At 42.5% G+C, this 17,034-nt stretch overlaps 1 protein-coding gene across 4 annotated transcripts in view; it reads left to right on the top strand.

Annotated features, from left to right (window-relative positions):
- Positions 1–16,282, top strand: part of FES (FES proto-oncogene, tyrosine kinase) — a 498,639-nt gene extending 482,357 nt beyond the window's left edge. For all 4 annotated transcript variants that reach the window (XM_078683274.1, XM_078683270.1, XM_078683273.1 and 1 more), the window contains exon 20: positions 14,315–16,282. In XM_078683274.1, the coding sequence (XP_078539400.1) occupies positions 14,315–14,457 (143 nt within the window). In that variant the 3' untranslated portion in view covers positions 14,458–16,282. The remainder of the gene's footprint in view (positions 1–14,314) is intronic.
- Positions 16,283–17,034: the final 752 nt, after the last annotated feature.

Here is a 17,034-nt window from a genome sequence, read left to right as displayed (position 1 = left end):
CTCCTTGTTTCACCTCTGCACCTGATGCCTATGGCCCAAGTCCAAGTGGCTCAACAGTCTCAGTGAGGTTCCCCAGCGCTCCAGAGCCCAAGTCCATTGTGGGTTGACCCCTCTCCTACTCCTCAACTTCACCTGCAGCCTCTGCACAGAGACCCACTCAACCGTGACCTGCTCCGGTAAGCTGTTTTCGACATCAAAAGGCACCCCTGCACCCGCCAACCCTAGGCCTTGGTGGAGTGCACGAAAGGTGTCCTTACGCCAGAGCATCGCAATTTAGTTGTTGGTTTCCTTCTTCCGGTCTCCTGGCTGAGCCTGCAGCCGTTTGCCAATTTGGCCTCTCTCAATTGCTTAATATTGGGTAGCCGATGCTGTGTTGGCACCCTATACTCAGCTGCCCCAGATATGCTGTCGGTGTTTCTTTGGTGCTGCTTTCAATCCTGCCCAGTGCTTGCTTCAACCGTCTTAATGTCCAAATGTTTCACAAGTGGCATCTTAACAACAGTTTTTAGTGTGTTAAGGGGCGGTTTAGGACTAAGGCCGTGGAGGGGGAGTTAGGACTAAGGAAGGGGTTTTTTATAACGCTAAGGGTAGTGCGAAGCAGTATTAGGGCTAAGGATGTGAGGGGGCAGTTTAGGGTTAAGAGTGTGGAGGGGGATTTAGGGCTAAGGGAAGGGGCTGTTTTAGTGTTTAAGGTACTGCAGGCAGTATTAGGACTAAGGGTGGGAGTGGGCAATTTAGGGCTAAGGGTGGGGTAGTTGTGCATCCTCTCACACAAAACAAATGGTGCCTTCCCTGACTCGGGCCACGGATAAATAGTAGACTCACTACCGCAAACATGACAGAATTCTCGCACCCTGCTCTGGCAGCCAGAACCACCCAGTGAGATCCCAAGGCGGAGAAGGAAGTTCAGTCTTTGAACTTTTTTACCGACCTTAAAAGCAGCAAGCGGCATTAAACACGACAAAGTGAAAGTAAGTAAGATGTTTAAATGCTAAATATTTAATTACAAAATGATGCATATTTAAGGCATTCGTTGTTTTTGTCTGTTTAAAAGACACTATGTGGTTGCCTGCTTATGTACTTCATTCTAGAAACTGGCATCAAAATGCAGGCATCGATCTAATGCTATCGCAGTTGGGGCCGTCGGCCTTATGGCTATCGTTCGAGTATCATGCATTTCATATATGCAGCCGGCCACCCCTGTGCCGCTGGTGGTGTACTGTTGTTGCGGAACTTAACCTTGGCCAATACAAATATTAACTCTCGAAGACTGGTGTTGTGAGACGATGTTACCTATCTGTATGCTGGATGTTTTCTTCCTCTCATAGGTTAACATTGCAAAGTCTGAAAATTGTAGTGTCCACTTTTGATAATGAAAAGTATTTATCTATTGCAAAACATATTTACCTAAGACAAAGTTCTGTGGTTCTACAAAGTAAATATAGCCAAGTATTATTTTTACAAATTGGTCTTGGATTCATTCATTGAGTGCGTCTCATTTATTGCCAATATGTGTACAACAAATGCTTAACACTGCCCCCTGATGAGCCTAACTGCTCGCCCACACTACCACAAAAGAGAGCAATAGTATAATCTCCTTTAGCCTCTGTAAAGCGTCTGGAGATCCACTGGACTCTCTACACACTGTACCTCATTTTGGTATAGTAAATAGAGAGCCACCTTCCTACAGCCACTCTCTTCGAAGCTCCGTGAATCAGCTACTCTGTTGCAGCTTTCCCCGTCTTCCACTAGCTCTGGGAGGTGACAAAATCTGGACCAAGGGTGAAAGCTGGGCTGAGTGGAATTGTGCAGTTTTGGCTGAGGAAAACATTGTCATGCATGGTGCTAAGGACCCTGAGCTTGCTCCTACTTCAATAGCAATGTGCTATCTAAAAAGGTGGACTGACCAGGGAGAGAGGGTAAAGAGCAGCTCATCTAATGGAAGCTCTCTCCACTTGGTGAGTTGTTCTGGGTCCCCCAGTAAGTGAGGCACTCTATCTGACCTTATTGTTCAAGTACTCTATCTGCATCCAACACTGTGCTGGTTTTGGAGAATGGTGCCCCCAGCCCCCACATGTAAGATCCCATCCTCCTCCTGTGCAGCTCTCCTGTATAGTTTACATTTGGTAAGAAACATGGAAGTACTCTCTAGTATCCTCTTCAAAACTACTGCGTTTCTGCCTTCTCACCATGATCCATATATCTTCTGCACCACTATCTGCAAGAGCTTCAAATTCAACACTCATCTTCCCTGGAGCCAGGCTTCCCCACTTTGAGTATCCTCATAGTAGGCACATTTTCAACCAGCCGAAGCATTTACTTCTCGCCATATCTCAGTTTCTTGGAGTCTGCAAGTTCCTGCCTCTGAGTCACCTTTATACCATAACATACCAGGACACCATTCAATGCCCCGCACACAACGGCTTCCAAGTAGGAGGGAATGAGCTCAGTCAGTAGGCCCACACTGAGGCAGATGGCACGAGCCAACGATTTCTTCCTCACAGCTCTTGTTGGATCTCTTAGCGCCAGGCCGGGCCATCTTCACCTCAGAGGGTAAGGCCCTGAAAGGGGCCACCCATTTCTTTGTCTCTGTAGAAACACAGGCCCTAGACCAGCCGTCCTGGTCACTGGGGCAATGTTTGGACCCCCTGGGGATATGTGGCATATGACGGTTAATTTTCGATGCAGGAAGAATTGCTATAAAAGAAGAACCACATAGTGGGACAGAACCTGTGATTGCTTTGACAACCCTGCACTTGGGCCCAGATCTCAGCGGGTACCGCCATCAGCTGCACCGTGCTCCTGGCCTTGAAGCTCAGGGGAGCTAATATGCAGTGCAGATGACAACACAGGCTCTGAGGACATCAGCAAGAGGGGATATCAGAGGCGGTATGTGGACCCCGGTGACCTCTACCGGTGAGTACAAGGAGCGGAGGGCTGAGTGGGAGGCCAGGAATGGACTGAGGCCTACTCGGTCAATTCATCAGAAGAGGTTGGAGGCTGTCCATTGAGGGGGAAGAAGTTGCGGTTGCCCCCATTTCTCCCTTGGCAGTGGGCCCAATTGAGACGTTACTGAGGGAGGAGGGGAGGCATAGGCCTGTGGAGCCGCTGTACGCTACAGGACTCTAGGCAGACAGTTGAACCCTCCCACCACTGGGTCTTGTACTATGATCCCGGTTGCTACTGGTATGACGCAGATGACATGGGTGCACATGGACGCCCTGATAGGCAGCTGCCTTTAGGGCTTGAAAGTGTACTGATGGCTTACAATGCCATTGGTAGAGAATCTGGACACCTTTCGGTGAACACTAATGACAGGCGGACTGAGTAGGAACTCTGAGGGGACCTTCCCCACACAGTGATTGGCCTCATCACCAAAAGTGCAACTCTAAGTCCTCAGTGAAGATACTTGCTCCCGAGGCAGAGTCTGGCCCTGGCTGCCTCCTGCAACACTGCTCCTATTTCCCTGTGATTATCCCGGTTGTGCCACATTGACATACAGCAGGAATTTAAAGCTAAATAGAGTGGCCGAGCAGTACACAAATGCTAGCCAGACCCACTAACTCTTGACCAACCATGACAGGAAGCTGGACCAAAAAAGACCAAACAATCAAAAGTCTCCTACAACAAGCCTTATTGCGCCAGACCACTATGAACTTGTCGTGGAATGCAGAGACACACTTTGAGGAGGATCAGCGAGGGCCTTCACTCACAGATTGAGGGATCACAAAAGACTTTCTATTAGTGGTATTTCAAGACTTCAAGCTGGAAATCCAAACATTTAAATCAGATTTACAGAGTGATCTACAGGAGGTGCAGAAAGATGCAATGGAGTTGGGAAATATGCGTTGATGTATTGAAAAAAAAGCCTCAATGAACAGATATGCAACCTGCGGTTGGCTTCAACAATGACTGTTAACACTTGAAGACCAACCCATTCTCTTTCAGTGGAAATGCGAAGACCTTGAGTCTAGAGCACGCTAGAACAATATCTGAATTCAAGGAATTCCTCAAGATATTCAGGCGTCAGATCTTTCCAAATGTGTTTGAAGCTTATTTGAGGCAATTTTGGAAAATCTCAATGCACCACACATCAGTCTCCAAGGAATTCATAAAGTAGCCCAGCTACACTCCCACTATGTTTCAACTCCCAATGTAGTCATGAGAGTACACTTCCATAAGAAGAAGGAGACCCAGGCTCTTGATGGTGGCCATGTTTTTTTCAGTGGGACCACTCTACAGCTTTATCAAGACTTCTCATCCATAACTTTATCCAAATGCAGAGCATTTAAACCGATCACCTGAGATCCAAAGTAATCAAATACAGATGGGCACACCATTTTAGACTGGTCTTCCAGTGGGAGAGCAGACCCCGCTCCCTTACTTCACTGGAGGATGCTCGTACTCTTTTGGGTTGAGTCTCCTCAGGGGAGGCAACATCCTCTCCGGCCTTGTCCAGTGGTCACTCCCCAAGGGTACCCTGAATGACTGTCACTCAAATGCTGCAACCCCATACCAGACAGTAAAGAAATAGTAGCAAGCAAGTACTGCATTATTCCACACCTCTGTGAGGTGATCAGGGAGCCCCAGGAGACTCTGTTGAGCCTATAGAGCAGGAACTGCCTCAATAAGACCACAAATGAACATAAATCAGCTGCCATAATGCAATCTACATGAGATCCATGGCACCCACACATGTAACAATTGACAGGGGAGAATGGACCCTGGGATCAGTTCACTTGAATGAACGTACTCATTATTCAACATGTCTACACCTCCAACTTTAAAAGTTACCATATATAATGTTCGGTATCTCAATAATCTCACAAAATGCTTGAGTATCAATGGGTAGTTTAAGAGATTGGGGCAAACATATATTACAGAAGACATATTTGCTTAAAGCGGACCAACACAGACTGCAAACCAGCTTTTTCCCTATTCAGTATCACGCTTCAGCCCCATCAAAAAAGGCAGGTAGTGCTGTGGGACAAGTCCAAATTCACAGAGAGGGAAGTTAAAGCAGATAAACAAGGCAGATGGCTATTAGTCATAGGTGAATGGGATCACACTCCGATTGCCTTAGCCTCCATATGCACCCGCCAATGTTGACCATGAGACCATTTGGATAACTCTTGTACTAAAGCTTGTAGGCTAGTCCAAATGCCCCTTCATTGTTTGAGGCAATTTCAGTAGAGTGATGCACCCTACCCTGCATAAGTCACACCAAAGAGTGGGTGGTACCCCAGCCATCTCAACGGCAGGAAAGGGCATCTTGTAAAATCTAGGATGATTGATACAAGGTGATGTTGATACCCATTTTTACAGACTATTCACATTTTCCCACTGCGCACCACAGATTACATTCTACTCAATCGGCTGCTTATATCGCAAATCCAATATGTCATTCAAGGCCCTTAGACCCTCTTGGAGCATGGACCGGTGCCACTTACAATAGAGTGGGCAAGGTCATGGGACTCTAACCAGAGGGGCATGTGGAGATTAAACAACTGCTTGCTGATAGACTGGGTTGCCCTCCATGAGACAGACTGGATTGCCCTCCATGAAATGAGGGACGCTATAAAATTAATACCTCACACTCAAACACACAGGTGATCTGAGCCAAGAAATGGACTGTGATGTTTTAGAAGCTGTAATTCGAGGTGCCCTTATTCAGAACGCCAGCTTTCTCTGCCACATGAGAGAGATCACACAAACTCTGGAGGCAATTAATCACACTTGTGAATCAAATTCAAACCCTCGAGTTCTGAGCAAATTATATCCCGGAAAGAGTGGGAGCTAGCATCTATGATGGGGAAAAGGCTAGGTCTCACTTAACTAACAAACTATATGGCACTCTGGTTCAGGAGTTCGTTAATGAGGTTAAGGATAGTACAAGCAGCTCTTTGCCTTTGATGAGAGGAATGTCTAAGCGCTTCATCAATACTATGATACGCTCTACACAGCGTCTACCCTTGATGCTGCTTATTTGCGATCTGTTAATTTTTCCACCTCACTAACCCTTGCCAAGGCAGACTTAGTTGAACCGATCACTGTGGTATAAATTACCAGTCATTAAGCATTTGAATCCAAACAAAGCCCTAGGCACAGATGACTTTACACCTTCTATAAAAGCTGCACTTAACTCGTAGCTCCCCTTTTGGCCAAGATTTTAAACATGAGCAGCTCTCATGGAATATTGCCGGTGATGGCCAAGATCACCCTGATTTTGAAGCCCAACAAGACCCCCCTAGTTACCAGTCAAACAAACCAATTTCCCTGTTGAACGTAGACGCCACTTTTGATACTCAGCGACCAGACATGGTTTGTCCCATCCAGGTCCACCAGCGACAGCACCAAAAGAGCGTTAAATATCATTGATTTAGCACAGAAGTACAGCAAACAACCTGTCCTGTTATCCCTGGACATGGAAAAAGCCTTTGACAGAGTTGATTGGGCCATGATGAAGGCAACTCTTGTCAAAGCGGGCTTCTGAAAACGTAAACCAGCTTTGGATTGACACAATTTACAATGCATCATAGGCCAAGTTCCGAGTGAATGGTGCCAGTTTGCAAAGATTAGGTTCAGAGATGGATGAGATAGGACTTCCTATCTCCCTGATGCGCTTCACACACTATCTGGAACCCTTACTTCAGAATATACATGTGCATGTAGGGATTCAGGGCCTTACATTCCACCTTGATACTTTTAATCAGTCAAGGAATAGCATACCACATCCCCTCAAACTACAGATACAGATGTGACAGCACTTCTGCTTAGAATGAAGGTAGTCTCCAAACTATTGATAACAAAATTGGCACCTTCATCATGCACTTGGACCACATGAAATAGCCCCTATATAAACATGCAAGCCATTTGATATTGTTAAGTGGAGGTTATTAGACCTTGAAGTGGGTCTATCACTTCTGGTGAAGCTTTACTCAAAATGGAGTAGGACTTCTATATCATCAAGGCCAAAAATGAGGACTTAGAAGCACCGTCCTGCTGCAACAATGTATGTGTAGGAGGAATTCCTAAATCCTCTACAGTGGGGAAAATGAAGATGTTTGTTGATGCACTGATGGTTGGGTTATTTGGAGAGAGACAATTTTCAGCTATTTTTGTTATTGAACATACTCTCAGATTGTTAGTACAGGTATCTCCTCCAAGTGCCTTGCTTCACTCAATCATTGCTGGATTCTTAAATTACAGAGACACAGATTCTACTCTAAGATGAACTGGGCCAAAAAGACCAGTTTTCTCAACTCAACAGCCAGAGTGTAAGAAGAGCAACAAGTATTTCTTGGAAGCCAAACAATTATTGCAAGCTGTAAATGTGAAGTATGTTATGGTCTCACCTGCTAACCTGAAATTGACTATAAAGGGAAAGCTCAATTCTCCAACAAGTCTGCCTAAGCCATTACATTTGTAAAAAAAACATTTGTAAGAAGAAAGCAAGTACGGAAATGCTCAGGCCCTATAACAACTTGAAGGCCATCAGTTCATGTGATGCCACGATCAATATTGATTAGAAATAGCTCAAGCACCTCTGACTAGCATTGCAATGATGTTAGCTTAATATGCCACAAATTAGGACCATTCTCTCTTTTTCTATTCCAGGAGAGGGCCTTGTTATGTCCTATATCATTAGCACATAGCCTTCATGTTATGTGGGCAGACTTGATTCTTGCCTCTTTTTATAAGCGATTGTGATATTGCGGGCATGGGACGTGGTTTTTCCATGCAGATTACTATGTGTTTGCCACATCCCCATGTGGCAAACCCATAGTTTGCCACATCCCCATGTGGTCTTGTTTGTTTTGGATGAATTTCAAAATTTCCAATGATTGTTGGGAAGTTCAGGGTAGGAGGAGGTAGATGTGGTAGTTTGAGTTTGCATTTACTATCATAAGACAATTGTTGTAAAGTCATGCACTGGTGTACAAAGTTTATAATATGGTATATTTGGAAAAGTATCTTTTTCTGCATTGTAGCTCTCTAAAGTACACACATACCTTTTAGAGGCCTAAATAATCCGAAAAAAGCCAGGTTAGTGATGACGTATTTAGAATGTCATGGAGTGGATACTGCATTTTTTTCAAGTGGCGCACACCTCCCATAATCGCACTCTGACCTTCACTTACAAGTGGTGATTGTAACTGTATTTTGCCTCACATAGCATTAATCTACAGGAGTAGTAATCATCATTCGCAAATCAGTGAGCTTCACATGACATCAAGTACATGCTGAGCAGAATGGTGGGTTAGTGGTGATTACTGGCTGGCTCTACAACAGCCCAATCACTCTGGTTAACATTTCCAAATTATTTGATGGTGAATTTGCCCTGTGCTGGCAATGTAGAGCTTTTTGCTTAATCTGGAATGGTCACTGTAATCTGCCATTAGTACTGATCTTAGACATGTCCAGATCACAATCATTCCAATGTCCTAGAGCTATGCCAACACCACAGCAGTTTAGTGATTTCACTGACATTGTTGACTCGAGTCCAAAAAGCTGAGGAGAATAGATATATCTTCTACGTCAATGATTCATATTTTCATATTGACTATTGGTTTCTGTCCAGGGCTATCATTCCCTGGATGAAGTCACTCATCTGGCTGCCTTTCAGGGCTCTTTCGGAATATTCACCAATACTTCAGATGTCAGATATTCCAATTTCCTCAGAGTCACGAGTGGTGGTTTCCAACTGAGGCACTGTTAGATATAGTGGTCTGTGAAGAGATACATGCTACAATTGGAGATTTATTGTTTGATTGAAGATAGGATCTGTCAAATAACACACAATTTGGGAATCTTTTAAGGCCTACATTATGGGTATCACTAATTCAAAATAGTCCAGAGTTCTCAAAGTCATCTTTTGGGCCTACATTATGGGTATCACTATTTCAAAACAGTCCAGGGTTCTCAAAGTCATCTTTTAAAGCAAAGTGGCTTGAGAGGCTACATACTCAAACTGCTGACCCTAAAATTCTAGCTGAAATACGTAAATGTGTACTGGCTCACCTAGATGATGCTGACCCACCTAAACATGGGTAAAAATGCACAGGTCAGAATGTATGGAGAGGGAACGAGACTGATAGTGTGCTTCCCCTGATACTGCGCCTGCGTGGCAGCAGTAGAACCGAGCTAACAACAATGTGGACTCATAACAGCAACAGACTGTATGATAGGGAGGTAATTGTGCAAGAATTTAGACTTTTACATGACACCAAACTCTACAAAAGACACACAGTGTTCTGAAAGACTGTATGACAATCTTAATTCACTCATCTCGGCATTGATCAATCAATCAAATGGGATTTGTAGAGCACCGCTTGTCATCTGCAAAGGTATTTAGGCTCTGAGAGCCAAGCTGCAAGGGTGGAATCAGTTGAACAACAAGGTCTTGAGTTTCCTTCTGAATTCCTGAAGAGAGGGTGAGATATGGAGGTGGAGGGGGAGGCTGTTCCAGGACTACATGGCGAGGGGGGAGAAGGAGCGTCCTCCATTGTTGGTGCTGGCAATGTAGAGCTTTTTGCTTAATCTGGAATGGTGTGAATTAGCATCTCTTGTGGACGGGGAGCCAGTGGAGTTTCTAGGTGTGGGGTGATGTGGGTCCATTTGGGGAGGTCAAGGATGAGTTGGCAGCTGAGTTCTGTATGGTCTGCAACCTCTTCAGGAGGTGTGAGGTAATTCTTATGTAGAGTGTGTTGCCAAAGTCCAAGTGTCCAGTGACAAGGGCTTGAATGATGGTGCATCTAGTGGTGATTGGAAGCCATTTGAAGATTTTTTGGAGTATAAAAAGAGTGAGGAAGCAGGTGGAGGAGACTGCATTGATCAGGTTTTTTCAGGGTGAGTTTACTGTCCAGGATGATGCAGAGGCTCCGGGCAGGGTCTGTAGGAGTTCGGTGAGAGTCCCAGTTCAGCAGGCCACCAGGAGTCGTTCCACACGGAGGTCTTATTCCTTAATATGAGTACTTCTGCTTTGTTTGTTTTGAGATTGAGGCAGTTGTTTTACATGCAGTCAGCATCGCTGGTTAAGCACAAGTGGAAGTTGGCCCTCGTGGTGGATGGGTCATCAGATAGAGAGAAGATGAGGCAGGTGTCGTCTGCATAGGAGATAATATTCAGTCCATGGGTTCTGACCATGTTGTCCAGGGGATCATGTAGGTGTTGAACAGAGTGGGGCTGAGTGATGAACTTTTAGGGATGCCACAGATGAGGTTCTTGGGTTCCAAGGGAATTCATGGAAGGTAGATTCTCTAGGTCAGTGGTTCCCAAACTTTTGACTCCTGAGGACCCCCATTGAGTCACCACTGGAAGCCGGGGACCCCCAAGCAATTTGTATGAGTTAAATTTCAAACATTAAAACAGTAATTCGAAAAAAATACACACGTGTGCACACAAAACAAATACTCAAAGTACTAATGGCTTTGGGGCCAGATGTACGACCATTTAATTTGGCGCCTCGCAATTGGCGACACATTGCGAGTGGCAAATTGTGAGTCGTTAATGAAATGTACAACAGTGTGTTTATCACTGTTTGGGATTCCCAATGGGGTCGCAAATTGTGAGGTTCATTAATATTAATGAGCCTCTCGCAATTTGCGAGCCCTTTGGGAATGCCAGCCCTCCCAGCGATGGTGGCCTGCTGGGCTCTGCAGGCCACCATGTCTCGGATTGCTTTTAAACAAAGCAGTTTTTTTGAAAGAAATGCAGCCTGTTTACCATGCATTTAAAAAAAAAAGAAAAGAAAATTAAACGTTTTCGTTTCATTTTCTAAGGGCAGGCAGAGGTCCCTGGGACCACTGCCTGCCCTTAAAAAATGTTTTGCATGCATTTGAAAAGGGGAAGGGGTCACCTGGGGACCCCTTCCCATTTGCGAATGCATTACCATCTACTTGAAGTAGATGGTAATTGTGACTGTTTTGCAACCGCAAAACATTTGTACATGGTTTTGAGACTCGCTATTTGGAAGGGAATGCCCCTTCCAAATAGCAAGTTGCAAAACCTATTCAGAGAGTCGCAAACAAATTGCGACTTGCGAAATAGGCTATGTACATGGCCCAATAGGTTTTTGCATGCGCAAACGCGTTCGCGAACCCGTTCGCGCATATAAAAACAGATCGTACATCTGGCCCTTAGGATTTTATATTGAAGTAATAGCCCCTCTGTCACATGTATTTCATTTATTTTATAGCATCTCTCATACCATTGTAGGATGTCAGAGCACTTTACATCACACACTTATAGGGACATTGAATCATACATGTAAATCAGTGTGTATATAAAAATGTTTAAAGAGTGCTTGGTCTGGAAAAGCACAAACTCAGGATTCAGAACATAACACAGTGTCTAGCATTGACTTTAACATTAAAAATGTATTTCCACCCAAATATATCCTTTTAGCAGCATCAGGTTAATGAATAACTGGGACAAAATATAAGTTACTAACTGGTACCATGCAGTTTGCAAGCAGCTCTTTGATGACAGTTTATAGGTCCCTCTGCTAGATTACGATTGTAACTTATGAAGTGCACAGTAACAAAAGAAACGCTGTGACAAAAGCAGTAACCAGGAACCTAGACACATAAATTCCGCTTTTTAAGATGCATGTTACACGTTCTTTGCAGTAGGCACATTAACCCTCTGTGCTACATTAGTTACACTGGCATTCTCTTGACACTTTTATTGTTACTGGAAAGCTGTTTATTATACAAGAAATGTTTCTGTGCTTTTAAAACTGTTGCCTACGGACCCCCTGGGAATGTGTCACGGACCCCTGGGGGTCCGCGGACCACAGTTTGGGAAACACTGCTCTAGGTTTTTCCGGTTAGGAAGGATGCGATCCATTTGCGGCCGTCCTCTTGGATTCCGGTCTGATGAAGCCTCTTAATTAGGGTATGGTAGCATATGGTGTCAAAGGCTGCTAAGATATCGATGAGGATGAGAGCCGCCATGTCTCCCCCATCTAAGAGTGTTCTGATGTTGCCGATGGCTACAATCAGGGCTGTTTTGATGCTGAGGTTCATGCAAAATTTGGCATGGATAGGTGAGGAGCAAGCCGCTACTTGAACAACTTTACCTGGCCAAACTTAAGACCACTCTAGACTGCTTTGTGGGAGGTAATGCCCCCAGTATCTGACAGCTTTAAACCAAGCTCTACAAAGAATATAGAGAACTGTTGACCCTGCATTAACTAGGGATATACAGTTATGCGTTTCAGCTTGGTAGACTCCTGTCCAACATTGATAGGCAATAATTACTGCACTGATAAACCCAGGAAAGAACAAAGAGCAACGTCAATTTTATTGCCCATCTTTGCACATTGTTGCTGAACTTATAAAATTCACAACCAGAGTAATAGCCAACAGGATTATGCTCATGATGGATAAACTGGTTATCCCAGAACAGCGAGGCTTTGTCACATGCGGAACTATTTCACTTAATTTGAGGACAATATTTGCTCTCATGCTCCAGTCTAAACCTGAGCTATGGGCACTCTCATTTTTTAGATGCTGAAAATATATTTCACTTGCTAAAGTGGTGAATTGTTTTTACATTACTTAATAGGATGGCCCCAGTCACCTACTTCATAAGCCTGATTAAACTGCTCTACTCATTTGAGAGGCAGGGTCCAGGGAAACAGATCTACTTTCAAATCATTTCCTATTATCAGAGGTACCTGTCAGTGATCCCCTTTTGTCCTAACTATTTGCATTGGCAATGAAGCCACTGGTTATGGCTCCAGGGGCTTCACTCCCAAGGGATAATTACTTCACAACTGAGAGACTACTAATATTCCTCTAAGCACTATAATTAACCTTCCATCAATTAGACATTATAAAATGTGGCACCTTATCTGATTTGGGAGTTGTTATTGATGACAACATTAGGAGTTTCTGTTCTTTGTAGACAAAGACTGTGCTCATATACTATATGCACATGCGTATACATTTCAAAGTCCTTACCCGTGTGTATTGCACCCCGATGATACTGCATAAAACGGACCCTCCCACTAACACTGGTCACCGAAGGTCATGTTACAAAGCTGATTTCATACACTAGGCGTGGAAATGGTCACAAAAGTAGGAAATGTAGCTAAAAGTGTGTAAGGTAATTACAGATATTATCCAATCCCCCCTTAGACTTGTGACCGCTGCTTGCACTTCGGGGCTTGGTAGCCAAGTTACGGCATCATGTAAAAGACTCTCAGCCTTATTGCTCCTCATGGCCAAACATAGAAGTTCCATGTCACGGATGAAAGATGATTGGCTAAAAGATTGTGAAACCTTTGTAATGATTTAGCCGACACATACTCCACTTAGAAAACTAGGATTAGTAGACCTCAAGATATTTGGGGGCCTTTACAATCCTCACAAAGGCACTCATGTAGTTATGAAGATGGATTAGAAAAAGTAGCAACAGCATGGTTGACACAACACACTGATATTGATTTTAGAGAATGGGTAACCTAAAGATATCGAACAATGAAGAATATGTTGAGTAGCTGCTAACATAGAATATATAATAATGACATATTATATATTGATATATGTGATTACATGAACAATACTATAACCAGCTTGGATATAGACGAACTTAGGAGTGGTCTTATTTTAAATTTAATTATGACACGACAATCTTGAATGTTATCTAATGATTTCTATTATTCTTCATTATATTTGTTTTGTGTATGGATAAGTATATGCCAATGTTAATTGAATACATAGACATGTTCTTGACATGAAAGAATTGGATATCTGCTTATATCGAAGGTGGTTGAAATGTAAAGCGCTCTGACACCCAAACTCTGGGTCTTGTTCGGGTTATAGAAAACAATGAATACATAAATGAAATAAATAAATAAATACATGACACATAGCTATCCATAATGCACTTTATACTTTACTTGGGCTGCTAGATGATTCTGATAGAAATGTTTTTTAAAGTTTTACTTATGATGGCTGTATTGAATACTCTCATAATTGCCACTTGTCCATTATATGAATGTTTCATACAGCTGACACTGGCAGCATTATGATTTGTCGCAATAGATTTGTTAATTTTTACAAAATAACCGTTTTAAAAAATACAGTGAGAGATTTAAAAGATAAAGTGGAATTAATCTTAAAGAACAAGCAAGGAAGTGGCACGGAACACTAGTCGAGTGAGTGAGGAAAGGGTAGAGATTGTGGAAGTAAACCACCCATTGACCTAGAATACATACAAGAGAACTAGCATTTCTGATGAGCTGATATTTCTCAATTGGAAAGAAAGTAATTTATATCCCTATCTTCTTACTTTCTCCTTACAGGATACCGACTGCCTTCCCCTGATAGGTGTCCTGCCGATGTATATCGATTGATGCAGCGCTGCTGGGAGTATGAGCAAAAAAAGCGCCCCACCTTCACCACTGTTCACCAAGAGCTCATTGCTATCCGTAAGAGACAAAAATGAGTAATGGAAACATACTAAAAACACAAACAGTTTTTATTTGCTCTACAAAGCATATAGAGACACCTGGATTGCTGCGTCACATAAGATAGGAGATGCATCGAGTCTGCCAAGTGCCTCAATTTGTGAACAACCAAAATGATATCCAGAGTTCCTGCTTAGTAAACTTCATGTTTAAGTTTTCAACTCTTTTCTACAAGGATGCCACTTATTTACTTATTCATATTCAGAATTCTTAATATTACCAACTTCCTAAACTACATGTCGATAAGAGCAGCATGTTCTCTCAAGGTAAAGATGATGTGTGCTGTTTTCTTGTTAACTATTAATCACAGAGCACTAAATAGGTCGTAAAACATACAGGATTCCATAAACTTACAAAGAAACTTGTCCTTTGGCCTCGTTCCTCTATATGGTCACACAAGTCCCTGGTAATTTGCAATATCCTTATAATAATTAACATCCAGGGTACTTTATTCCTTATAATACATGACCATACCACAGCCCCATCTACAACCCTCTTCAATCCTTGGTGTGGTGCTCTTTGATATGAAAAATAATATTTGTCAACATGAAGAATAAAATTAGACTCTCTGGTAGAAAATAAAGATGCCAAAACATAGTTAAATACAAAAAGATATTAGAATCAGTTTTCAAGTCATATTTAAAATGAATGAATGAATATGAATGAATGAATGAATGAATGAATGAATATGAGACTTTTAGAGCGCTGACTTAGCCCAAGGGCATCAAGGCGCTATTTAAGAGCAAAAAACCTTCAGCTGAGCATGTGTAGAAACATGACAGAGATTCTATCATTCCTATATGTACCTAAGGGTGGAAAAAAAATAAACATGTCGCCATAAATAGCTAATTTCTGCTTTTCATTGTTCATCTAGAAAAGCAGCAGCTGATGAAAAAGCCACATTTCGTTTTACAAAGTGCAGCATTAATTATGCTGTGTGATCTGCATTTCACCTTGTTTGCAAGCTCTGACAACAGGCATTGTGACGTCTGAACCAATCCCCATCACCCTCTCTCAAATCTATCTTCCCTAAGTCATTCCACTTATGCATTGAGTCTTTCTGCGGATTTCATCAATTTTCAGAAAAATGTTATTCTGATCTACCTTACCCATATAAAATACTTATTAGTTTCATCAGAAAGCAGAGCCACCTGGGTGGGCTGGTATGTGTTGCATTTAACTTTAGGAGTAACACTGCAGTGGAAGTTATTTATTTTGTTTTGCGTTTCTGAAGCAGAAGAGCAATATGTTTTTCATCTTTGACTCAGTTGAGCAGCTACTGAAACAAGGTTGAAATCTGAGCACGGTTGTAAATCAAAGCATAAAACGCTCAAAGAAAACATCTGACTAAACATGTCCGGTGTATCTGCCAGGAAATGGAGAACTGGAACACATCAGGACTGTGAATACATTACCATTCTAATTTCCTTGCCTCTCCACCTCTTTGTTGCCAATATATGACTGAAACATTTCTTATTCCGTGAAACCTGGTGTTACAATTTATTTCAGGTTCTAGTCCTTTGAAATAACCGAAAAGAGCTGTTGACGTAAAATATACCAATAGCACAGGCAAATATTGTTTTATAAAAAATGTGCAGTTCTTTCCTTGCCGAATAATAATTTCAAAGTGTGATTTTGCACACACACTGTTAGGACGGACCGCTGATGGTCTTTGAACATTTCTAACAATAATCGTGAAAGTATGAGTGATTTGTGTGACATATGTGTAAACATGCTTACAGATTGTGTTAAAGTAAATTATTATTTTTTCTCATTAAAATGCTGTTTTGTCTAAATCAAAAAGACTTTGTGTTTGTTTTCTTTAATTGTGACTCTGCATGCTACATCCCAAATTCACACAAATGAGTGGTGGTACAATTATGTGTGCGGTGTTAAAAAGTATAGAGTCATACATCGCGTGCCTTGCATTTGGGGCTGACTTTCTTTAATCAGATGAGGACCGGATGGTGAGATTTTGCTCCATTCACACAGTATTTGATTGAAATTATAGAGTAAAGAAAATCAGAGGGACAACAAATTCAACACACCTGGTAAAAATTAGCCATGCAATTCTCCATTTCATTGTGCTGCACACAACTCATTTCAGTGGGATTAAAAAAAAAAAAAGAATCATTCTTAATTCTGAAAGATAGGTGCTCCTTACTGTTACATTTAACCACACAAGTAGACCGGTTCAGATAAGAAGAACGTTTATTAACCTTCTTACAGGAGCAGCCAAATCATGACCACCGCCATACTGCTTCTCCAACCGTCTCCTTCTGAACCCACGCCCTAGCCCTGGAACCCACCCAATGTTCGATCCACGAGATCGGGAGAAACACACACAAATACAACACATCTTCTCCCTTTAGAAACAATAAAAAAAAAAAAAAAAACACAAAAAATATGTACACAGCAATGACAACAACACACCAACATTTCTATAACATCTGGAATATCTCCTTGGCATTCAACATCTGACGCAATCAGAGAATTTCTCAGGACAACGTTTAATTCTGGAATTTCTCCTTGGAACTTCTTCCATACACCTATTG

This window comes from Lissotriton helveticus, chromosome 3_1, assembly GCF_964261635.1.
Source record: "Lissotriton helveticus chromosome 3_1, aLisHel1.1, whole genome shotgun sequence".
In the NCBI taxonomy this organism is placed as follows: domain Eukaryota; kingdom Metazoa; phylum Chordata; class Amphibia; order Caudata; family Salamandridae; genus Lissotriton; species Lissotriton helveticus.
Note: the sequence above shows the minus strand (reverse complement) of the source record. Positions and strands in the feature narration are given on the sequence as shown.